Source organism: Amphiprion ocellaris, chromosome 14 (assembly GCF_022539595.1).
Source record: "Amphiprion ocellaris isolate individual 3 ecotype Okinawa chromosome 14, ASM2253959v1, whole genome shotgun sequence".
NCBI lineage: Eukaryota > Metazoa > Chordata > Actinopteri > Pomacentridae > Amphiprion > Amphiprion ocellaris.
In genome coordinates, this window is record NC_072779.1 from 24,028,715 (window position 1) to 24,055,489 (window position 26,775).

Here is a 26,775-nt window from a genome sequence, read left to right on the forward strand (position 1 = left end):
AGAGTCCATGATGGGTTAAATAGAGACTATAATCTAATTAAAATATTGCACAGAGGTAAATAGTGCTTTGATAATGATCTGAGAGTTCAATTAGTAAAATGAGCTGCTTGAGAGTGTTGTGTGTTGAGGTGGAGTTAGGACCAGGACCAAATCAGCTGAGCTTCAAAGTATCGTCCCTCATCTAAGCACAATTTTCAGCACTCTAAACCTGAGAAATGAAGACAACGGCAGACCCACAACAATGAGTGCGCAAACTGTTCCAGTTTTTTGTTTTATTGTTATTTTAGACGTATTTTCAGTTTGTCTCCTCTCACTTGGTTATACCTGGCTGACAGTATGAGAATCACCTGTCCCTTCTACAAAAACAGTGTAGCATTCCCTACAATAAAATCATATAAGTGCGACTACTAACATCTAACTAAAACACCAATTAAATTGCCTATTGATTCAATTTCTTTGTCATTTATGTTTGAAACACTAATATACATATCTTTGACAGTGGTGTGATCCATTCCAGAAAACAAGGCCAAATACAAAAAAATAAATACGTTTAGCAAAGACATCTTACTAATGGTTTATCTCTTTTCACCATCTATCATAACCAGAAGCTTAGAGACCTTGATGTCTGCTTGTGCTGAGAGAATAGCACCCTCTGCCTTTGCAGTAAAGCAGTCAAGTGAATTTTTGACCTGATGACACAGTGTTAAAAGAAACACCAAGGCAGGCGTTCTCCTCATCCTCAGAAGTTATCTTTATCCATCTTATCATAATTATTTTGGAAAATGACTGAAAATGTACATAGAGATATGTTGTGTCCTATACCTAGGAGTGCAATTACCAACCACAGACTGCATGTCTGCAGGCTACGTGAACTGAACCTTCTGTCAGACAGCATGTTGTTTTGTAAAGAGCGCCACACACTGCTTTTCTTCTTCATGCCGTTTTCTAAGGAGCTGCAGTGTGGCCAGGTGGGAAACATCCAAGCCCTTCATGAAAGGAGCATGCTCAATGATGCCTTCAGACTGGTTTCTCTGCTTCGGTTTTGGTTGAGACTGGACAGGGGGTTTGGCTATGGTCTTGACATATTCCAAAGCCTACGATGGCGAGAGAAACAAAGAGAGAAAAATCTATACATGTTAAGCACTCACTAAATACTATGCATACAAGTTGAAGTCAAAAACGGTATTGGTCCCTCAAAAGGATCAACACCTTCCCACCAGTACCTTTCAAAAATGTGACTGTCGTGTTCTATTTATAGAACTGTACTGATGTATCAAAATAAAATAAAATTATGTTATTTATCATTCTTAATCATTTACTGCATAAATATCAGTGGATTTTATCTTGTTAGCATTTCAAAATCCTAACAAAATCCAATGAACGCAAGGCCCTGTGTCACAGTCGGGATACCTATTAATCAGTTCACCATCTAAAAAGATTACTTAACTCCTACAAGTAAACATAAAAAAGCACTATGGTTAATTAATTAATTTAGACTTTTTAGATTTTCAGATTTATTAACCTTAACAAGTATCTTCACTATCTCTGCAGCAGTTCTGTCTTTATCCTGTTATTAATTATTCAATAATTCATTATTCAATAGTTCACAGTATTTCAATGTTTTTACTGAATCATCCTATATTGAGTCAGCTGTGTAAGATCAGTTACCTGGGATCAACAATGTAGTGCAATGTAGTGCTTAGTGAATTCAGATAAGTCTCTAGTTAAGAGCTTGTGGGACAGGTCCTAGGTTGGAACATTTAGAGACATTCTCACAAATCTCATACTCGGCCTTTGTCATTTTGTTTTGTCACAACTTTTCTCTTTCAACAACCACAACTGCGATTGTCTGTTCTGAAAGACACATGTGCTAGGGTTCACACTCTGAGACACTCAACCGCACACACCTTCATCCTGGGAACTTTCTTGTCACAGTCTTTTTGGTCCTTGGTCCGAGGAAAGGGAATCCTACTTAGCTTTTTGTTCTGCTCACGGATCACATTTGAATACAGCTTCTGTCGTTTCAGTTTCTCAACATGATGATGGAGAAAGAGGGAGGGTAAGAGAAAGGCAGAGAGGGAGGGAGAGAAACCGATTATAAAAGGGGTTTAATTAACTGAACAATTTCTCCCTTAAGGCCCTTCTCTTTGTGTGTCCTCTTGGCAGAGGCTCTCCATGCAACCGAACAAACCAAACATAGTAGGCCATTCAATGAGCATATCAACATTTACACATATCATTCACTAATAGGCTTTGCTCAGGAGATGCACTGGGCTTACGCTACTGTAAATTGGCCAAACACCCCCCCTTTTTTGGGGGGGGGGGGATTAACACAATATGCATATACAAGCAGAAAGAGCACTTAACTTCTAAGGGTTACTTTCATTTGAGTTGTGTATGTAATTGTATCTGTGGAACTTCAAATGCTGAATCCAATAGAGCTGCAAGATGGTCAGTGGTGGACATCAGAATTTAGACAAAGGACTAAAAGACTATCTAATCATATTTGTCCCGATAAATTCTGATCACTCCTTTTGATTAAAGTGATTAAAGGCCAGAAAGGCTATTAAGCAGAGAAATGTGAAATGCTGCATCTATAGATTGATTTCAGCCTGATATTGGTGAAAACCTCTGTAATATCCAATATGCACAATAGAAAAAATGCAGTACAGCCAACATGGCAAATGTGTACCTCCCTGTATGTTTGCTTCTCACTGCTGAGTGGCTCTACTTTGCTCTTTTGTTTCTTGCACCATTCTACAAATGATGGGAATAACAGTAATAAGGGTTTGAAGGGCTTAAGATGAGCTCCCTACTACAGACACATCTTTCTGTAGTCAAATGGAGAACTAGATGTGTGTGAATTATGTTTGTACTTGTTTGTCTTTTGTTGGCATGGCTTAGTTTTACCAATCCATCCCTCTCAACAAATTCCTAAATGAAACAGGTCTATGTTTCATTTAAGAATTTTACACGATGTTAGTTACATACACTACTGTTCACAAGTTTGAGGTCACTTAGAAATGTCCTTATTTTTGAAAGAAAAACATTTTTTTTCAATCAAAATAACATTAAATGAATCAGAAATACAGTCTAGACATTTTAAATGTGGTAAATGACTATTCTAGCTGGAAACAGCTGATTTTTAATGGAATATCTACATAGAGGTACAGAGGAACATTTCCAGCAACCATCACTCCTGTGTTCTAATGCTACATTGTGTTAGCTAATTGTGCTGAAAGGCTAATTGATGATTAGAAAAGCCTTGTGCAATTCTGTTAGCAAATGAACAAAAGTGTAAGTTTTCATGAAAAACATGAAATAATCTTGGTGACCCCAAACCTTTGAACAGTAGTGTATATTTTCAGCGTACCTACATATTTGCCTTTTTATGTTAAACTCGACACGCAGCCATTCTTGTCTGCCAAATATTGCAATTTTTTTGGATTCATACTTGTTGACTCAATTTAAGCACTTCATGTCTGTGAGGAACCTGAATTACCAATATTATATTCTCATCAGTTCTTCTTTAAATTGGTGGTTTTACCAGTTGTTTAAGGTATAAAACTGCTCTGGGAGTTTTCACCCCACACTATCTGGAAACACAACAGCAACCATCCAAATTCAGGATGTGGTACCACCCTACAGAAAAAGTAAAGCATTAAAACCCAACTGTATTGAGCAATAACTCTTAAGCCTTGAGAATTCCATGCCATGCTGATCAAGATGAAAATAACAAGCCTGCTTGTGCATTATCCAGCAATATGTTAATCTATCTCCATAGCTTCAGGATAAATGAACTTACACAACACAGGCTAGTGGTAGGCCAAAGGGTCACTGGCAATTTCTGCAGATTTGTCACAGACTGATGTTTCAGTTAAGTACTTACTGTCTTTTCAATGGTTGTGCAGTCAGGGTTGAGGCCTTGGAATTTTATATCTGACTTCAGCTGTTTGTAGTCTTTCACACTAGATGCCTGAGAGAGACAGAGACAGAGAGTAGAAACTTTTGAAAGCTGGACCCCATTTGTGCTAAGACATACATGGATTCTCATCAAAGTGAACTTCATTTGCTTGGATGGCTGTCAAGATGTCAAGAGGCATCATAGTATGAGCAAAAAGTTCTCTACAGCAATTTTCATTCATTTTGGTGTTTTTCATTAAATTTAAATGATGCATTGAGAAAACAAGAAAAGGACTCAGAGAGTGCAGTACTCCGCCAAGGCTGCTCAGTCATATGATTTCCGACGGATAAGCCTGCAGCAGTGGATTTGAAGTAGGATTGCAATCATGTGATTGTCAGCAGGCAGCTGATGTAGTGTTCACTTGTCATAGTTACAGTGACGCCATGCTGCTATCTCGCAATGATACAGAAATCTTTAACAAACCCATGGATCCAGACTATAAGCCGCATCACTGCCAAAATCTAATCAGATGGTCCCTGTGTCATTTCTGACCTTCCCTGAAAATTTCATCCAAATCCATTAGCCCTGTTTTGAGTGATTTTGCGAACAGACAGACAAACAAACCAACACCGTCAACATCGTCACAAGTGTACAAGCAATATGAGGCAGATTTTCAGCTGATTTTCTTCTAAAGTACACTGAGGAAGAATGCTGCGATGTTCCTTACTGCATTATAGACACACTGTGCATTTAACCCTGTATGGGATAATGTTCAGGCAAAAGTAAAAGTCTCACTGGTATTCCATGGGCCAAAATGTGATCAAACAGGACACAGTGACCTTATGTGTATATTTGGGGGTGGGAATCCTTGACATTTGACATGATAAAGTCTTGCTCTATTACATTCTCACCCACATATATACCACACATTCAGAAATTGTTTTTTATGTTTTCAACTACCCTAGTGACATGGTTCTAGGGATGGCAATGTCCAGTCCATGTGACATGTGACAGCCCATGAATTTAGTCCACTACTAAATTCATGGTGCCCTTTAGTGAAAAGTTTTATCTCCTGCCACCAGTAGCTCAAAGTTTCCATGTATCACTAAAAATATGTCAAAATCGAATTGATTAATTTTAACAAAAATTTTTGTGCAGACATTCATGGTTCAGTGTGTCATAACAACTTCGGGCGTCTCTTTAATATTACTATAAGGCCACCATGACCATGGAATTCAGTTCAGACGTTCATTTTTTCATTAGGACTAATTGGAATGAGTTTGTGACGTTTCCATTTAGGGTCAAAATTTTATTTTGCCCAATTCCAAGTGACCAAATACTTCCAGAATCGCTACTTTACACCAATTTGTATGGATTGTGTTTCCTATTGTTCTTCTGCGGAAGATCCGGCAATAAGATGATTCAAAATTTATACTGCAATGTGTGAGGTTTTAAAGGATTTTGCATTGGCAGCATATACTGTATAACATACAGCGATCCCTCATTAAGCTCTGAAGGACACCAATGGTGAACTGCAGTTTAAATGTCAAATAATACAGGGAAAGACAGACAAACAATTGGTGTGTGTCCGTGTGTGTGTGTGTGTGTGTGTGTGTGTGTGTGTGTGTGTGTGTGTGTGTGTGTGTGTGTGTGTGTGTGAGAGAGAGAGAGAGAGAGACAGAGAGAGAGAGAGAGAGGGTGAGAAAGAGAGAGAGAGAGAGAGAGAGAGAGAGAGAGAGAGAGAGAGAGAGGGTGAGAGAGAGAGAGAGAGAGAGAGAGAGTCTTAAAGCTGTCTCTAGACAAAAAGGATCTAATTACTCCAGATTTTACTGGCTGTTTTTTAGGATTTCAGCTTTGTCCAGCCCTTGGCAATGGACACAACAGGGTACTTTTCTCTCCAACCCCTAAGTCACGCTCAGCTGCTTTTACGCCTAGGCACTGCAGCCTGCTTTAGAAATTGAGCCTGTAATCTCGTCAGACATGATGGCTACAGTGGGAGAGATTTGGTGTGGGGGGTAGGGTAGTTAGGGTGTGGTGGGGGTGGAGGGGGAACAGCATATGTACTTTTCATTTTCGACAGAAAAGAGGTAGTGACAACTCTGCACGCTGACTTTACTTCACTGTTCATTAACTGGCATGGGTAGTGTTTGTGTGACGTGGGTGCCTCACCTGTGGCTCAAGAAAATTGGTTGATGGTTATTTTCATGAACCGACACTGCATTTCTGATTCTGCCTATAATCTTGCTTCATTGTGTTTTCACCTACTTAAAGAAAACACTTTGTTCCACCATAAATAACAAACACAGCATCAAAAAAGTACTGGACAGAAACTGGAGTTGCATAACATATTGGCCTGACCACGAGTGTTATTTATTGGGGACACAACTGATATGTAATCTAATCACTTTACGAACAAAGCAAAGCAAACAGGACTGCACAAGCTAATCTATTAGCAACATCATTGTTTGCGAGAGTAGGGTGCTACCACAGCTGTATTCTGATTGTAAGTTAGGATTTGACCTTGTTGAAAACTAGTTCCTTAAAGACAGCAGAAGGTTATATTACGTGACTAATGTAAGTGTCCAACTAGTAGTAGTGACTTTGTTGTTAGATTGTTATTTGTAGGTGAGTTTGTAGGCTCGCTCTTCAGGTACAGTTTGTTTTTGTGCCATTTTCATAGCCATTTGTTGGGGAAATTGGTTAGGCTGTCCTTTTGGTGGACTTTCTTTAACAGCGCCATTATTGGACTTTTTGGTGAAAGTGACTGGTAGGACTCATCAGGCTGTTTGAAGTGGAGTTTTGCATTCAGGTGTCTGGTAATGATTGAACTGAAATAAGTTGGACACTAAGCCATCTGTTGCTTAATATTCGGTCAGTCGGATGGTATTTGATCACACTGGTTTCTGACTTTTTCCAGCCTGGTATGGTTGTATTGTAGGGTGTGTGCTTTAGTGTATTACTAAACAGCAAAAACTTTGATGCAGATAATGTTTCGTCAGGCTTTTAACATGGATCAATTGCTTGCTGTGCCCAAAACATTTTAGCGAAAAACTGATCCACAAGCAAAGGAAGCGGATGTTTTCGGTGTTTTGGTCTAACTTCATCCTATTATAGATCAAGAGAGAGGAACAGACAAAAAGACCTTGGAAGACCTTGAGTTGGAGCTGTGTCAACCAAATCCCCAGTTACAATGAAAGGATGAAGATCTTTCTGTGATATAAGTAGTTGCCTGAGATCAATGCACTAATTTTTTACCAATGAGGTGAATTCTTTGATTGATGCCTTTAAAGAAACTGCTAAAAATTTGGAGTGGACTCAGGACAAATGGCCTGCTGTATCAAAGTGTTTTTGAAGGGAAGAAGTAGTTATGTGGCATTAGATGTTTATCAAAAGAGAGACTATGATATAGTGAAGACTGTGGTCTTGGCAGCTTATGAATTATTCCACAAGACTTATCAACAGAAGTTAGGTTGCACAGGAGTGATAAAACGTTTCTTGATTCAGCAGAAAGTCGTTGTTGATACATGGTTCCTCCTGTTCAGGAGCTTCTGGGGACACTTTAAGAGAGTGGTTTAATGTGATACAGCGTGTCGTTGCCTTAATAATGTGGCAGTTAAAAATCTTAGATAAGCAACGATGATGGCAGATTTTTGAAAGAGAATTAACTGTGATGTGTGATATGAAAATAGTTAAGTTTATGTGGACAAGGAAAAAAAGTATAAAGTGAAGGCTCCAGTGTATTGTCTAATGTCTGTGTAGATTCTCAATCATCCAGGTCATGGTAATCGTAAGAGCTTCAGTAGAAATCAACTAGATTTCTCTTTTAGGTTCTTCAAGGCATTTCAACTCTCATCCAAGAAGCTTCTTCAGTTCTCAGAACTGAACCTGCTAGAGAAGTCCAGCTGTTTTCTACAGAAGCTCCTACAATTTTATTGTCTAATGAACCTCTGCCAAGGACCCCAGATGTCTCTGCCATCTTGAAGTTGGACCTGGGAGTGGGACTTGTTCTTTTGAAGGCAGATAGAAAGGGGACAGGTCAGCCTGTAGCTTATTTTTTAAAGAAGACTAGAGAAGGTATTCCGCTTTTAAAAATAAGTTAATGGATCTATAGTGTGGGTTATTCGGAATTTCATTTTGCTTTTTTTAATAGTTATTTCTTTGGCCTTGTTGCCTTTATTATAGTGCACATTAGAAAGAGAGACAGGAAATGTGGGGAGAAGAGTGGGGGAAAGACATGCAGTAAAGGGCCATGGATCAGACTCCAATCCATGACCACTGAATCGGGGACTACAGGCCCTACTTACGGTTTGACTGCTCAACCTGTTGAGCTACAGAGGCACCCAGAATTTCACTATGTTTGATACTAGCAGTATTAAGGATTTGGTTTTCTATACTTTTCTTAACCTTCTAGTGTTCTTTGACAAGTTCAAGGCGAGGAACCAGAAGTTGTTGTGCTGCAACCATACAGTCTGAACATCCAGCATGTCCCAGGCCAGCTGAATCCCATCACTGATGCCTTGTCAAGAAGATGAGAACGACATATGATATTAATTTCAAGAGTCTTGTTTTGCTGAATGGTGCATTGTGTCACAATCTGGAGTTTTGGCTATAGTGCGATTGTTTTGGAACTTGAATAGAGATACAACCCCATTTTGAGGTAAGTGTAGTATTTCAATATTTGCACACAATATTTGTTATTTCCATCAGATTCGACCACTATGTGATATATAATGCATAAAAAATACTAATCAAACAACTACTTTTCCAACAGTAAAATGAAAATATCCCAACAGCTGTGATGGAGCTCAAGACTCAACTAGAGGACAGCCATTATGTAACCAATGACAACTGCTGGAGGGGGATGCTTTTTGGCAGCAAGTTCTGGAAGGCATGTAAAGGTAGTGGATAAAATGAATGCAGCAAAGTATAGTAAAATCCTAGAGGAAAATCTGATGTGGTCTGCAAAAGAACTGCGACTTAGAAGAAGATTTGCTTTGTAGCAAGACAATGTCCTGGCTTCCAGCTGACAAACAAATGCTTTAAAGACAACAAGGTGAGTGTCCTGGAGTGGCCTGGTCAGAACCGAGACCTCACTTTAAAAAAATGACATAACACAGATTAGACAATTCAGGTTTTTAGCCACTTTACATCCTTCACGTCATTTGTGACTCCTTCGAGGAACACAGTGGAGTTATGTGATGATCGGTGTTGGTTTGTCTGTCTGTTAGCAACATTACTATTAAATTCTGGCAGTGATGTGGATTATAGTCTGGATCCACGGATTTATTAAAGATTTCTGCATCATTGCAAGGTAGTGGAATGGCATCACTGTAACTATGACAAGTGAACACTATGTCAGCTGCCTGCTGATGATCACATGATTGCGATACTACAAATTGCCCGCTGTGGACTTATCAGGACTTATCCGTTGGAAATGACATGACTGAGCAGCCTTGGGGGAATACTGCGCTCTCTGAGTCCTTTCCTTGTTTATTTATGAAATTACTGATTTTACATTTTATGTTTTTAATGATCTGAAAAAGACTTTGTTGAAATCTATTTTCACTTTGACATAAAACAGTTCTTTTTAATCTAAAAGACCAAATTAAATTGACCATGATTCCATGTTGACAAGCAGCAAAAGCTAAAAACCTTTCAAAAGGGTGAATACTTATTATAGACACTATATGCATATATCATCAGCACATTGTATTAGTAAGATTTTAAGTCTTCTGTATAATTACCATCATTACATTTCAACTTCTATGAGAGTATTTTTTTTTAAACAAAACAATCTGAACATTGAACCAGAGTGTCAATGCACCCTATTCTGTTTAGCCTGACCATAGAAACAGCAAGGAGTCATCACTACACAGTAAACATACACTGTACACCACTGAACATACTTTCATTTCGTATAGGTCTGGGTTTAGCAATAACCATGTATTCCAGAATGACAATGATCGAAACACACTGCCAAAATCATTCAAGCGTAACTGAAGAACAAAACATGGGAAACTAAAACCTGGCAAAGAATATTGCCTGATTTGAATCCAATCAAACATTTTTGGGATATTTTAAAGAGCATGTTAGAGCAACACAACGTCTCCAGCAAAGGCAGCTGAAAAAAAATGACTCTGAAGAATGCCAGAACATCTCTTTGGAAATGTGGTATCCTGCATGCCAAGAAGAATGAAGTCTGACATTTAAAAATAAAGGTGAACATGTAAAGTGCTGAAAAAATAAGACTCTGGAAATGAAGTTGTACTGACTTTCTTACTATGTGGCCTGTATTTTTAAAATAAGAATCCTAAACTGTGAGCTTTTTTTTTTTTAGATATAAGACCAAATACCCTGCTGTTCAAATTAGAAGCAAAGCAACTGCCATGATACAATTTTTAATCATTTGACATGTCGGTGACGTTGCAACCCCAAATTATATTCCTATACAACTACACTGCATTCTCAGTAAAATTTTGAAAGGAATGTATTTTCTGCCAGATTGCATTCATTTGCAATGTATCACAAACTGGTTTCTAATCTACATACAGTCATAAACTAAAGTTTAAACAGATTAGGGCAGTCTTGAGTTTTCAATGACTCTGATAACTCTTAACTTTCTATGATGGAATCATTGAAACGCATGCAATTTTGTCACAAAAAAAAATCATTATTTTGATTCTTTCAAACATTTATTATAGATTTTCAGAAAAAAAGACAATCTGCTGGGTTGAAAATAAACACACAGCAACTTTAATTACCAGTTTTGGTGATGACAAAAGCTCTGCTAATCATATGTTACTAGCATGGCCTTTTACCTTCTTCTAAGTGATTACAACTGACTACAGCTGCTGACTTCTCTGAGCCACTTTAAATAGGACCCATTTGATGGACTCATCATGCTCAGCCACAATCAGTACAGTGAGAAGTCTAAGGAGCTCCGTACAGGTCTTAAAAAGCAAATCATTGCTTTGAACGAGTCTAGAAAGTCATTTGGAGGCATTTTAAAGCAGCTACAGATCCCATAATCAACTGTGCAAACAGCTATATGCATGTATAAAGTGCATGGCACAGTTGGGTCACTGCCACACTCAGGAAGAAAACACAAGTCATCACCTGCTGCTGAGAGACGATGGTGAGGATGGTCAAGACTCAACCAAGAATCACCAAAAGAAGGTCTGCAATTAATTAGAATCTGGTGGAACACAGGTGTCAGTGTCCACAGTCAAGTTTTACATTGCCAAATGCTGAAAGACTGCAATGCAAGAAGAAAGCTCTTCCTCTAGAAGTGAAGGTTCTTCTGAAGCATGCTGCTGATAACATGGACAAGGAAAAGGCTTCCTGTCATGTCTACCTGTCTTGCTATACCTACTGTGAAGCATGGTGGTGGTAGTATTATGCTCTGAAGTTGTTCTACTGCCAGTGGAACCGGTGCTTTAGAGAAAGTAAATGAAATAATAAAGGTTTTTTTTCAGGAAAACCTAAAATCATCATCCAGAAGATTGAGTCTTGGACACAGCTGGATGTTCCAACAGGAGAATGACCCCACACACAAAACAAAAAAAAGGTAAAGGCATGACTGAATCAGGCTACAATTAAGGTTTTGGAGTGGCCCTTCCAAAATCCCAACTATTATCAAGTACCTCTGGACTGTGCTTCAGAGTTCGTTTCACCCAAAATTTGTATTGCTGTATGTATATCTTTGACCTATCATAAATCTATGGAAGAGTCGAAATTCAGGATTATTTTTGTGGCAAGGATACATGCGTTTCAAAGATTCCATCGCAGAAAAGTAAGAATTACAGAAGTCATTAAAATTTCTCCACTGTCATGACACACATGGTCTCTACAAGTGTATGCATGTATATACTATTGATCAAAAGTTTGGGGTCACTTAGAAATGTCCTTATTTTTGAAAGAAATCAAATCAAATTTTTTCAATGAAGATAACATTAAATCAGAAATACAGTCTTGTTATGATCCTGCTCCAGCCTCTGCCCTTCTTCCTCCTTTTCTCTCTTTTTCCTTCTTTCTCCCATTGTTCCTCATCTGTTTGTTTTGACCTGTCTCTCTCTCTCTGGCTCCCTGTCTGTCATCTCTCCCTCCTGTCTCTCTCTGTTCACTCGCCCCCTTGCTCTCCCTGCTTCACCTGCCTGCACTCTGTTTTGCTGATTACTGCAATGAGTGTCACCTGCAGTAATTAGTTCACACCATTCACCTGTTCTCCACCTCACCTCCACCTATTTAAGCTCTGTCCTTTCATTCACTCCCCGCTGGATCATAGATTCACCTTCCCTTCTTAGATTCTGTTGCCCTCTGAGATTCAGTAACCCACATGCCTTCATGGACTCAGTTTTTGGACTCAGTTTTCCCTTCCCCTGGATTTCCCTCACTTGGACTCAGTTCTTCTTTTGGATTCTTGCTAGCCCTGCTTCGGTCTCCAGCCTGTTTTTCCTGTCGTGTCTCAGTCTGCCCCCCGGATTCCCTAAGCTTGTCTTCCCCCCCCTGTTGTCCATTCCTCCATCTTGTGAGTACCCCTCTTAGCTTAGTTTTGTTAATTCACTTTAGTTTTGTAGACTTCCGTTTTTGTAATCTTAGTGTTGGTTTTAGTACTGTGACTTATTTAGCATAGATTTGGTTTAGTTTCCCCCCTGTTTGGTTACCCATTTTCTGTACTGGTTTAGTTCCTGTTTTGTTAAATAAAAACCTCTTTCCCTTGAACCTCCTGTTGGCCACTATCTGTGTCTGCGCCTGGGTTCTCTGACTCCTTCCCTGTAACAAGTCTAGACATTGGTAATGTGTTAAATGACCATTCTAGCTGGAAACAGCTGATTTTTTTTTTTTTTTTTTTTTTTAATGGAATATCTCCATAGGGGTACAGAGGAACATTTCCAGCAACCATCACTCCTTTGTTTTAATGCTACGTTGTGTTAGCTAATGGTGTTGAAAGGCTAATTGATGATTAAAAAACCCTTGTGCAATTATGTTAGAACGTGAAATTGCCTGGGTGACTCCAAACTTTTGAACTATAGTGTATATGTGCACATTTTCAAGACTGTATCTTTGCCATTTATTTTACTGCTTCACTGTCCTCTTTTTCAATTAACCAATCATATATTAGATAAGGTGGAACTTCTCACCCTGGTAATCCAGAAAAGGCGGGACACATTTCAAACACGTAGTGAGAGGGTAGCATTTTAACCCTAACCATGACATTATTCCTAACCCTAACTAAAAAATTTTAATGCTTTACCTGAAGCAAGCTTCTAACATCCAAATGTCAAACAAAGCATGATATTTTCCCGAAAAACTTAAATCTGACACTGGTGATCTCTCCTCCATCACAGGACGCCAACCCTGGTCTAGGTGAAAGTCCTGTCATTGGTTTTCACCATCAACCACCCTCCCTAACCTGTGACGCAGGTTTTGTCGCTCTTTCACACTGGCTGCCTTTTTCACCAAAAAAAAATCGCAGGTCATAAATTATCATTTATTTCAAAACAGAATCATGTTTTCCTCAAAACATTTTTCAGAATGAAGTCTACTTAGATAGGAATGTAAGTGGAGACAGGGTTGACAGGGGTGTACTCACTTCTGTTATATACTGTGTTTTTGCAACAGTTACTGGTATTTAAAATTAACATGCACACTAATGTAGAAACTGTTGACCAGATCTAAGTTTGACTTCTTTAAGCCACAGTATAAAATCAAGCTATGGCTTGAATATCTATGTAACTACAGAGGTAATAGAAGGAGGGCTAAGTGAGTTTCTGCTCAGGACCCACCTGCACAGCATAGCCTGATAAACCAGGACAACAACAGCCAAATCATTAAATGCAAATGGGTATCTTTAGTTGCCCTGTACAGACTCTCTCCCTTTTAATCACCTTATCCTCTAACACTTCAAATGGCTTTTCAGAGGCTGCAGCGCTGCGGTTTATATAGCCATCTTCTTACAGCAATTAAGTGTATCTTAGTGGAGCTAGACAATTAACCTGATGTTTTGTGCCCTCAGTCACCAGAACACTCCTGCTGGATTAAGCAGCCCCTGCATTAAGACAGCTGAGGGGATTACTTGGGACTTCAAAGGGGCATTTATTTGTATAACTTCTTGTGTACAATGGGATTAACCGGGAATGCCACTGTCAATTAAAGAATTCATGTATCACTTTTGTAAGGTGAAACTGCAAAATTACTTTTAATTTTTGTCATTTAAATGTGACTATTCAGTGTTTGTTGAGTGTGTTTTGTGACCGCTGAGCCCCGTTTAAACAGTTTAAAGCATGTGGACAATGAATACATTACATAGAGGTATACTGTTTGTATTCATGTATATTTCATAGCTGTTCTTCACCTCACTGTTCTGACATCTCATGTGACAGTTTCACATTTAACTCTGAGATATTAATCACAGGAAACAGATCTAAAAGCATCACAACCACAGAGGTAGTTAAGCAGTAGTCTGATACAATGTGAAAGTGTGATGTGTAGTTTCCATCCCCACGCTCGCAGTTTGTGAAGTACATTATGCACTTGCTATGCCAAGCAATACATTACTTACAGTGTAGAATTTACTTTTTTAGATACAGTGCATTTAATAAATGTATGAAGACTTTGTTATATGTATGTTTTTGAGGACTGGCATAATTTACAATGTCAAAGGGTGTAACTATTTTTCTGCAATGTCTCATTAAAATAACTTTTTGGTTGTTGCTTTATAAGACTATTGCCGTTTCTTTTGTGGCTCATCATCTCTACATGCTACCGTTCAAATGTTTGGGGTCACCCAGGCAATTTCATGTTTTCCATGAAAACTCACACTTTTATTCATGTGCTAACATAATTGCACAAGGGTTTTCTAATCATCAGTTAGCCTTTCAACACCATTAGCTAACACAATGTAGCATTAAAACACAAGAGTGATGGTTGCTGGAAATGTTCCTCTGTACCCCTATGTAGAAATTCCATTAAAAGTCAGCCATTTTCAGCTACAATAGTCATTTACCACATTAATAATGTCTAGACTGTATTTCTGATTAATTTAATGCTATCTTCATTGAAAAATGCTTTTCTTTCAAAAAAAAAAAGAACATTTCTAAGTGACCCCAAACAATGTATGGAATGTGCACAAAATGTGAGCACATCACAATTACTACATTTACAAACAAATGCTCAGAAGAGTTGTTTTTCAATCTGTGTGAGATCCAGATTAGATGGCAGACAGACTGTATCATACAAGAAAACAGTGATGAAGGTAACTAATGAACAGCAGAGGAAAAACATCTGTCCTTCTGGGACATAAAGGTCACAGACACACAAACCTTGTCGGTGTCTTTTGCTCTCATCTGCCTCTGTTTCTCCATCTGAACCAGGTAGCCATCAGAGCTGCTTCTTTGGACGGGATACGCTGTGTTCAAGCTGTGACTACAGCTTGGCTCAGTTCCTTTTCCTGTTATTGGCTTTCCTATGGGAGGCAGAACTGTGGAGGTGCCCATGGCCTGTGATAATGTGCTCGTAAGTGTCCTGGGCAAATTTTGTGCAAATTGCTTTGTATAAGCTTCATTTGGACTCCACCTCTGGTCCTCTCCTTTATAAGATGGACATTTTAATTCCTCTGTCCTGAAACACAAAAATATACGCGCAGAATTAATGAAGGCTTCCGTGATAATAGATCACTAGACAAAAAAGTATTTTCCCTATTATATTAGTTTATCGTATGTACTGCGTGTGTAGGTGCTGTCATTTTGCACAAATCAACAAAAACAAATATGCTGTTATTTGTAATATCACTACTCTGCCGAAGAACGCGGCGGAGTTATGTGACGATAGGCATTTGTCCATCTGTTTGGCTGTCTGCAACATTTCTCAAAAATGTACTAACGGATTTGGATGAAATTTTTCGCATGGGTCAGAAATTAAACAAGGACTAAGTGATTAGATTTTGGCAGTGATGTGACTTGTAGTCTGGATCCACGGATTTGTTAAAGATTTCTGTATCATTGTGACTGTAACTATAACAACGTGAATACTACGTCAGCTGCCTGCTGATGATCGAATGATTACAATCCTACTACAAATCGACCACTGCGGACTAATCGGGACTTATCTGTTGGAAATCATACAACGACTGAGCAGCCTTGGCGGAGTACTGTGCTCTCTGACTGTTTTTCTTGTTTAATTGATTGTTGTCATGTACTTAATGTTTAGTATTTTTGTTTATTTTTCACCTTAATTTCTCCTTTACTTCTGTATTGCTGCTGATATTTGTGGCCATGTAATCTGAGATCCAGTAAGTATCTTTCTCATCTTAGAAAGAAAAAAGGAAAACAGTATGAATCACCTTTCCCATTGTTCAGGGCCACTCTCCCAGTTTTGGTGGGTAAGGTGTACATTTAACCCTTTCCGAGACACGTGGCTGGACTTTTCTAGAGTTGTCTGTCTATACGCCAGAGACAAGGCACCTTTAGATGCAGAGCTCCTATAAGTATGATCATGAAGAGATGGTAAGTTGATGATGGCATTCTGGCCCATTTGCTGGAGTAGTGGAAGTAGGTGGGATCCAGTATTGAGGTGGATGCTGAGGTGGACTGTGGAGGGCAAAGGCTGTGCTGAAGTTGTCTTCTGTGGTTTTGTCTGATTCACAGTGGCAGATTTTGCTAATTGGGAGTGCAGACAGTCTCCATGCTCTGCTTCGACCCTCAGGGCAGGATTCTGTTGCTGCTGAGAGGGGTTGGGGTATTCTTTCTGCTGGGCTTTCTTTCCTTTGCTGATCTTGGCGACCTGGTTTGAAGTAGGATTTACAGTTTAACAAGTACATTTTTCATTAATGTCAGATGTCTAAACAATAAGTGTTACTAATTTGGCTAGGACTGCTTTAAAAGATCTGCACAGGTGTCAATTCACAAAACCCAAACCTGCAAACAGGCATAAGTCAGGTATATTATTAGCATTCAAATCAGACAAAACATCAAGTCTAAATCAACCCATTTCACCACAAAAACAACACCAGACAAACATGAGCTTTGAGTTAAGAGGCACAATTCTCTCCCAGGGGTAAGAAGGGATGTCGCGCTTCTTTGCATGATCTGACCAAATTATTTACCGGGAGGTCTGTGAGTGTGTGTCTCATGCATCTAATGCCACTGATTTAGCAAACCCCAGCTTTGCCCATTCCAAAGGGAAAATATTTATACTCCTGTGTTTGGCAGCGTTAAGACAGCTGCTCAAGTGCTCAAAATAATAATGTTTCTCCAATTTCTTTTCTTTTTCACTCCAACATCTTTTTAAAATTCTTCAAAAATAATTTCTGGCAAGCCTTAATGTAACAACGTCATCACGGTTTGTGTCCTTGGTTGATAGTGTGCAGGTCAGCAGACCATTGTAACACCAACACAAAAAAGCTTCTATAACAAAACACGGCAAGACATTTCATGATATCTTCACACTGTTGTCTGGGATGATATCAACCAAGAGAAAAAACCGTGGGCTCCTACTGTCAACTGCTGTGTTTTCTGCAGCAAGCTCAACTTGGAGGCTGAACTGCCTTTTTGACTTTCTGCACTGGCTGTCTTCTCAAGAGTTACATGCACCTTTAGGTAGAACACAAAGAGAAAGCAACATGCTGATAACCAAAGAAATCAGAAGCAAACCTCCTTTATATTTTTAATTTCTATACATTGGAGCTGTTGGCCTGTTGGCTACTCATGAGTATCGATACTACAGCCATTACTACAATGCCTGCTTTCTGTTACCACATCATATTATATCAATTTACTGTTTGTGGTTGCTAATGTATCCATTTGCAGCACAGAAACATGTTCTGTTAACACTGTAATGAAAATCATTTTGTTAACTTTGGGACTCCCCTCAGTGACAGAGAACCATCTGAGTGGATCGATGGTATTGACAGGCTGAAGACTTTTTCGCTGAATGCCACTAATTCTTTGAGCTTGAAAAGGTGAAGGTCATGAAGTGTGAGTGAATCCAGTTGTAACATACCCATCAATAATGCGTTAGTGATTGCATCTAATAGCCTGAGATGTTACTATTATGCTGGGAAAATACATGTAGACTGCAGTGGTATTTCAATATATAAGCTATATGACTTTTTGTTATCTTACATTAATCTGGCAGATGCTTTGGCCCCATTTAAACTTCAAACTATGAAGGAGCAAGAGTTTAATATTTAAAAAGAGTACTAGTAAGAGTAAATCTCCCTTTAAAAAAATGGACACTTCTTCTTGCTACATTACAGGTACCTTGTCTCTACCTTAAAACAAATTGTTAGGCTTTTAGTAATTACCTGAAACATTGTACACATTTGGGTGCTGTTATAGATGGTAAACAATCACAGAAGAGTTGTTTGAATATCAGGAGCAGGAGTTACTGATCTGCCTGGCAGCGTACACACTCACACAAACACATTTTGCACCTCTTCCCTTTACCCACTGCCCCTACCATTGCCTTTTGTCAGCCATTATAAAAATCCCAATCAGCTGGAACAAATGATCAAGTATGTATTGCATTTTGAGCATGGTAAGCTGTGTAATATCTTTTCTACAAAACTGGGAGGCCCGTAATTGCTTCTCTGCAAGACGATGCCGCAACAAAGTCTGGCAATTGCAGCTAGCTGTATTACCTCCTGTACACAGGAAACATCTGCTTTTCACGATGAAGACTTCAAAGGGGCAGTGGATCTTGAATTGCATTTAGCTGCTATTGTGGCCAGCCCAGGTAATCTTGATTAGGTGTTTAGACTGAGGCAGGGTATACAGTGGCAGAGAGCTCCCCAGAGCTTTGGTCTAAAGCTATTAAAAGATTGTACATTATGTTCCCCTGGCTTTGAAGTGAGGGCCTAGAAGAGGAGAAGGGACTCTGAGGGCTGAGTGCAATAGCAGAAGATTGATCTGCTACTTCTGTCTTTATCAAAGGAGGCCCAAGCCACGATGAAACCAATCATTGCTGCAGCCACTCTGCCACTTGGCCGGGCTAAACATTTGCTACATTAGGAAATTGTGTACATTTAATAACACGTCTAATTATCACAAGTTGCCTTCAGATGGCCGCTTCCCTCAAAAGACCAAATGGGGTATTTTAAAAGGGCCTAGTAACAACTAGCTTGTCTGGATTCATATTGATTTGTGAAACTGATGCGATTTAGACGCAGAGTGTTTATATCTTTTGTAAGAAATTACTGACAAGGACTGGGAGGAAGCAGCTAAAAGATGCGTGGTCATTCTAATTAGGAAAAGTTGTCTTCTATCCAGTCTTTAATATTACATTTTTTAGTAATCTAATACTCATCTCTAATGTTACTTGTTCGATATTAAGTATTAGGTGTGTGTAAAAACAGCTAAAATTTACGATGAGAGCTTCCTAAGAGTCCCTGATCGTTTGCTTTTGTCATGTGTCAGCAAATCATGACTGAATTGTCCAAATCATACAGATTTCACAGGTTAATGCTGTTTAAGGGTGAAATGTCTCCAGAAGCATGTTAGTCAGAATGCTGCAAAAAACTATGGTACAATTTTTACATCCATTTTTGCATATATATATATATATATATATATGTAGTGGTTAAGCCTAGTTCTTATAAGCTATGTTGATATGATACACAGATGCTGTAACACACCCAATTTGAGACTAATCCTATGAAACAGGAAATAGCCTTCATTCAAATAGCTGCCCCTTCTTGTGTGCCCCGTGTCCCCCATTAAGTAAGGCACGTCTTTGGGGAGATAGGGCAATGGAAAACTAATAAGCAAATTCAGAGGGAAGATGACAAAACACAAGGGTTCAGGAGAGGGAAAGGCTCTGGCTCTGTTTACCATTGCACAAAGCTAACGGCTCTTGACTATGTAAATGGTGATGATATGAGACATTGTGGAGGGCTGGGGCTCAGATGGGTGAACAAGGTTGGGGGTATTATAGCCAGTCTTGTGGCCCGACAAATGGGGAATGCGGGCCATCCTGACCAATTATGCCACTGTGCCAGGTGCAGAGATGTCTAAAAGCCTATTGGTAACCATGCGTCTCTGATGTTTTTGTTGTACACATCAACTCTTAATAAGCCCTGCATAGCCAGACACATCTCTTTTTATATGGTGGAAGAGAAGGCAGATAAAAACAGGTAGGACCTTTTGTCAAATCAATTTTCCAGACGAGGTCTAAGGAAAGAGCATAGGATTTCTCTTACTTGCTGTCTTAGATGACAACAAAAGACCAATAATAGGACAATAATAATATTAACACTAAATGAACAGGAGCTGAAGGAAAAATACACTATGAAAGAAGAAGAATAAAAACAGAAGGCAATTTTGATTTATATTCTGCTCATGAGAAAAGCTGCATTCAGGCACTTCCCTTAATAGTGTCTCCAAGATTAGAATAGCTATTTAAGAGTAAATGTACTGACCACTCGTCACTTCTCTTATTACATAAATGCACAGCAAATAGAGATCTCTATAAAATATAAATAAAAAAAGCATTCACTGTGCACTGACAAGCCCCAGAACTCACCGCTGTCTTTAAAGTATCTTAATACTGTTAGTGATTGTAGCCAAGATTCAATGCACTGAGTGACTACAAAACATACCACCGTGCTACAATTACTATAACTTCATTTACTAACATGACAAAGCTTATATGTACCTCCTTAAATAAATAACACTGCAAACTTGCCAATAGCTGTTAAAGCTAACTGATAATTACAGGCAGTGCTCCCTTTGTTCATTTAATAGACAAAATGAAATTCATGAAGGCTAATAGATTCAATAGAAATGTTTGATCTGCCTATCGATAAGAAATAACTTGTATAGCCTCTGGACATTACCAAGCAGACTGCAAACACTTAAAAACTGTAAATTGGGATTTTTAAAAACTTGTTATCTTATATTGCATTCCAAAATTTCCAAAAGTCTGAAACCACTCACAATCTTAAGTCGTGTAACTGTAACAATAGCTTGGTGGGCCAAGAATCATTATCAATGCTAGTGCAGCTCCTGGTGTCTGCTTCTATAATTGCAACGTGTTTGAAAAGACAGCCAGACCATTATGGAACTGTCTGTGAGTTTATCCACATACTTCAAAAGACAAAATTGTCATTCAGTGATTTGAACCATAAGCAGATGCTTGTGGTTGAGAGAGTTTTCTATACACACCTTTTTTTGATGAGGTATCTCCTGCTTAAGGGCGTGCACCTTCACGTAGGATCCACATTTGGGTGTGATACGACCCAGAGTTAGTATGTTGTGTTGCACTTTGTTCTCAATCAGAGGACGTTGGTTTTTATTCGACAAAACCTTAGGACTCATCAGTGGGGATGTGCTCCTTTGCTGTGCTTGAATGGGTCCTTGTTGTGTGTGTTTTAGTTCTTGCTGGTAGCAGGGCTGAAATTTGTGAATGTACATTGGTTGTATTTCCTCTGTCTGCTCAGAAGTTATGCTAATATTTTCACCAACATTGTCTAGGCTTTTTTCACCCATCTGTCTGAATCCTCTCTGCAAAGTGTTGTCATTTTGATTTTTAGTGGAACTGTTGAGGCATTGGGGAGATGTTGCTGAGCTAGTCTGATCATCTTGGGGGCATAAGCGATACAAGTGATCAGATTCATTGCTAGCCATATGAGGAGTCAACACAGACGCAGTACTTGTGTCAACAATGTATCTGTAGCCTCCTTTTATGGCCAATCCCCCTCTGTCATCACACCGTTGATTAGATGGCTCTTCTGGGTTTTGGTAAGGCTCTTTGACAGAAATCTGTGGACTCTCATTGAAGCGGCCCTCTCCCCTCAGGTTGGTCCTCCAATTGGGATCATAGCGGAGGTCAGAATAGGTGTCATCAGAGAGCAGCTGGCTAAAGAAAGACAACAACAATAAAGATTATACGATCACTTCAAGTAGTCAGTGACTAGCACTCACATCAGAGTCAATATCTCTTTTAATACCCTCTATTAATAATGTTCAAATACATGTAGTGAGGTCATAATATTACATTAATTTAATTGCTGTTAAGGAGCTTTAATACAGACATTTTCAAATCCAAGCGAAGTTCTACAGACACCTGAAAGCCACACTGGCCTATACTGGGAGGTCAAGGAAGCAAGAGGCATTACACCATTATTAGAATGATGATGATGCCCTCAGACAAAGAGAGCTTGGCCTTATCAGAGACTTCTGAAATTGAAACAGATGAGGGGGATTATGAGCCTGTATTTACAGATAATTTTCGTATTTTCACCTCCAGGCTCACTAATGAGAGTGTATTTGAGAGCTACTAGCGGGGGAATGGTTCACAAACGGCAATTTTCAGCTTATGAAATGGCTTGAAAATTGCAGACTAAAATGGTCTTTCTGATGGTGATGAAAAGATCTCATTAAAATAAATAGCAGAGAGCCTCTTTGTTGTGCTTACTGGGAGGACGAGGGGAGCCTAATTCTCTTGCCATGATGTTGTGCGTTGTGGGGGAGGGTTGCCTAGGTGTAGAGCCCTTCACTTCGATGAGGCCAAAAGGGTAACGGATGTCTCTCTAATGACTCAGATTCAAACAAGTTGGAGAATGCATTATAGACAACATGCAGCTGGGCATGATGCTTCGTACACTGGCAAAACACCACAGCCTATTTTTCTTACCAAAGATACAGATACCTAAATACAAAAGCAAGTGAAATATTATGAGAAACATTGAATGGGAAAATGAAAAAACTGGTCATACGGACTATACAGAAAAATCCTTTTGCAGTATTTCAAGTGAGATGTGTGTAAAATATAGTGAAGAGGGATGAATGGAGTTGCCTAAATAGGAATCTTCTGCTTGAATGAGGAATGCCCATTGGATTTGTAAACTATGCAGTGGCATTGTGTGAAAAGGCTTACCCGCTTTGAGGAGGCAGTAGAGAGGACTATGATGGGAATAGGACTGTGTCCACTGCCTCGCCTCTATGAAATGGAGCCTTTTGTGAGAATATGTCATGGTCATTTTCCTTTGAAACAATATACTTTGGAAGCCTACCCACACTTGCTGGGTATCAATCCGCATGGGTTAATGATGGGAAAATTGAGAATGACCCTTTTCTATATTGGAGGGAAATGACTATCTGTCAGTGTCTGAAGGAAAAAGAAGACACAAACGTACAAGTGGACGAGAGAGTAAAAACAGATGTGGTGTTGTCCTTACCCTAGATGCCTGCCCCTGCTCCCTTAAAAGAGAGAAAGAGAAATCTCCCTTACAGCAACAATGATCCTTGTTAATGGACCATGAGCGACCACTTATTGTGATCCACCCAAACAAAACAAAAATCTAATTTCCCTTAAATGAAAGCTGTTATTCTGAAAGCACCTGAATCAGGCCATTCTCGCTGCAGCATCGGTGCCCGCATCTCATTAAATTACTGAAACCTTTTTGTGGTTAAGTGACAAATGAAGGCTATTTATCCTTTATCATCCCTTTGCTGTTTCAAAGTAAAGGGTTTGATTACTGCTGCCATTCTCCTTGTTGCATTCAATCTAAGCTGTACTATTATCTGTTTAATTTTAATTAATTTGCCGCAGATTGTGAAACTGACAGTCTAGTTCAATAGGAAAAATTAACACGGTCATGTACAAATCTCTTTGTGGTGAACATAATGGCACGTTCATAGATTTATTATGATACACAATAATAATTTGAGTTGATTTTCTTTCCACCACAATATCTAAGCCCCCCTCCCTGACTATAACCAAACACAAAACATATTTTTGGTACTAATAAAGCCTCCAGGGTATTTTTGTAGCAGTTAGTCCTCAGAATTTGTGTAACTAACATCAATTACTGCCATCTACTGGCCAAACTGCATACCTCTATGTCAAATTGAGTCGTATTCTAGATGCCGGGTGTTACTCTAATTGTCAACAAGTTTAAATTAATATCCAAAGATCTTTGCCATAGAGCCCCCTGTGTTAAATGCATCAGTGAGTCACACTGTTGCACAGTTTCCCATGTCTCCCATTACCATGAACACAAAAACACTGCAACACATTAATGCCATATACACCTGAACAATTTTTGAAAAAAATGACAGCACATATTTAGGAAAACATTCATCCTTTTTTAACAAATTACAAATTTGTGGCTCATCTATTAACATTTACATCCTCAGTAGGAACCAATGGATGTGTAACTGAGGGACAACGATGGTGTAGGTAGGTCAAAATACCGATATTCACATTGTTGGTTTAATATTTTCCTTAAGTTTGTCTACTTTTTAAAAGAAAAAAATACAGTTATAGATGGAGCGTTGCTGCAGTGGTATAGAAGTATAGGATCAGTCCAGAATTGGAGGACATTTTACCCATCAAATTTCAAATAATCCATGTACAAAATCCATGTCCTGAGATCAAATTAAAAAAAAAAAATGGAGAAAAGAATGTTTGAAAATATGTTTTTAAATACTAAATAAGTCTGGGTTTGCCCCTAAAATGACATTTTTCTCTTGTCCCACCCCCTGATGACCAAATTGAATCTCAAATAAAACAATTAAAATGAAATTTAAACCTCTTTTTTTGGTACTATTTGTTTCATTGATGTCTCTTGTAATTGCGGGAACAGTTTTTAATCAGCATAATATTTTGAATAATAATTATCATGCATGGAACATGTGTCCGACAACAACCCTGTTAGCATAACCTTTTTAGCTGCTGGAAGAAGAAGAAAGCAGTGAATCATATGAAATGCTGGAATTAACATCATCAAACTGTTCTCCAAAAGAATGGGTTGAGCAAAGCTATGTCCTCTCCTCTGTATTTCATATTTCCATAATATTGTCAGCCTTTATTGAATTTCTCCCTCCATCTCATGCAACCCTGTTATGTATATTTTCAGGAGAAGACAAATTCTTTTGACTTTTTTCTTTACTGTTTTCCATCAGTCAGTTTGTCCTCTTGGTCAGTAACAGCTAAATATTTAGCTTCTACTCCTGAGAAAAAACTAACATTAGCATGGATTAGCAACCCTGCTACTGTGATTAAAGTAGGGTTAGCAAACAACAAATAAAACACGGAATAAAAATGGTACCATTGATGTGTAAGCTGAGCTAATCAAGCCTTTGATAGTTTATTATCTATTATTGATGAATATGTTGCAGAAAATTATAAAAGAGAAGGTGTATTTTTCAAAATTTTTTGAAGCCTAAATGTCCTCCAATTCTGGAATGACCCTATACTCAGTGTGCTCATTCACTGTCATTGTTAGGTTTCCATTCATGTGCAACAGAACACTCTTCTGACCACAACTGATGCTAGGTGTGTTACTAATGTTACTTTGGACACCATCAGTTGATTTCAACATTAAAATAATTACTATTTATCAGACAGGTGCTAAACAGCTCAACTTACCCTTTTTCTTCTTTTTCTTCTATTTGTGATCCCAAATGTTTGGTGTCTAACAGGATGGGATTCTTCTTGTCTTGGGGGTGAACTTCTAGACTATCATAAAGGTGAAGATATTCATTTTCTTCTTCTGCATCCTCATCTCCATGGTCTCCTTGCTGTAAGCTTTCAGCATTCTCCTTCTGATACCATATGAATTTGATTTGGTCGTGGTGGCCGAGTTGCAGCTGCTCTTGGAAGGCTCTTTCTTGGGCCAAACCTCTGGTGTCTGACTCTACAAATTCCCACTGTTTGACCAGAGCTGTTTGTCTTGAAGATCGCCTCTCTTCTTGAGTTTTCAACACATGGCACATCTTTCTATGGTTGAATCCTTTATCCATGTCTATGTTGTAGGTGGATTGTCTGCTTCATGAAAATCTTTTCTCTATGGCTGTCAAAAAATAAGCAGAGAAAAACGCAGAAAGGTAGCAATTTATAAACACTCCAACCAGCAAACAGAGACAGTTCTATTCTACAAGATAATTAGTAGGCTATAAATGAAACTCAAGTATGCTGAGCATTTATGGAAATGCTTCAAGAACTATATTAATATATTTCTGTATTCAAGTCGAAGACTCTCCATACTACAGTAAGTCCATGATACATACCTAGGAAGGTTTGACACGCCATTTTGTATGATGTTTATTTTCCATTTCTGCTAAGCAGGTAACTGTTTGGGACATGACCTACTGTATTACTACTACCATCACAATCCAGACTGTATATCCCAACGCTTTCCTGTATTTTTTTGTAAATGTATTGATTTTCTTATTAAAGTTGTTCTGATTCTGAGAATACTTGCTGTGTCTTGATTCATCTTTTTTTTTTTTTACACAGTATAATGTTCAGATAACATCGTTTACTAGCTTCAGATGAGGTATTTGGCTTTGTCATTATATTATATTCAATACACCTGCACCTTGAATTTAATTATTTGTTGATCCAAGTCGCCCCAGAATACAAATAATGTTTTGATTATCGTTTAATATAAAAGCAAACATTTACAGCTAGCTCAGCGGCTATCGTATTTTTGACTACATGAAGTTAGCGTACGGTAATTTCATGTAGTTACATCTCAGTTCTGACCACGTAAACTATCTACAGCTTTCCCTGTGTTTACAGTGACGGCACTGCGGCATTAATGAAACATTTAGACAAGTGAACTCGCTCAGATACTAACCTGTTGTCCTTTGCCAGTATGCAGTAAGGTAACCATGGAGACGGCGACGCACGGTCTTGAAGTGCCCAACCGGAAGTTCAAACTACCGTGGTTACAAAAATAAATACAAACAAGCCGTCTCTCGTGTATTTACACTCCGAAAGATAGAAGCTTATTACTAATCCAAAATTCATAGTGGCTTCGCTTCATTTGTGTCTCCCTTATGAGTCAAACCACATTCGCAATGTCAGGTCATGTAACAGGAAGAACAGCGCAGCCATATTGCCTGGTTTCCCTGCTCGGAGTAATG

At 38.8% G+C, this 26,775-nt stretch overlaps 1 protein-coding gene across 1 annotated transcript; it reads right to left on the reverse strand.

Annotated features, from left to right (window-relative positions):
- Window positions 1–242: 242 nt before the first annotated feature.
- On the reverse strand, window positions 243–25,695 carry jhy (junctional cadherin complex regulator). The gene is made up of 7 exons (XM_055017263.1): window positions 25,274–25,695; window positions 21,064–21,757; window positions 16,245–16,684; window positions 15,226–15,523; window positions 3,890–3,976; window positions 1,908–2,030; window positions 243–1,094 (listed from the first exon to the last, which is right to left on the reverse strand). The coding sequence occupies exons 1-7, from the start codon at window positions 25,645–25,647 to the stop codon at window positions 885–887; spliced, it is 2,226 nt and encodes a 741-aa protein (XP_054873238.1). The 5' UTR covers window positions 25,648–25,695; the 3' UTR covers window positions 243–884.
- Window positions 25,696–26,775: the final 1,080 nt, after the last annotated feature.

Excerpts from the sequence above, each read along its gene's own strand:
- jhy (XM_055017263.1), bottom strand. The coding sequence starts at position 25,647 with ATGGATAAAGGATTCAACCATAGAAAGATGTGCCATGTGTTGAAAACT. Across the intron at positions 16,685-21,063 it reads AGATACCTCATCAAAAAAAG|GTCGCCAAGATCAGCAAAGG; the intron begins GTGTGTATAGAA and ends ACTTCAAACCAG. Across the intron at positions 2,031-3,889 it reads GCACAACCATTGAAAAGACA|AAACTGAAACGACAGAAGCT; the intron begins GTAAGTACTTAA and ends CATCATGTTGAG.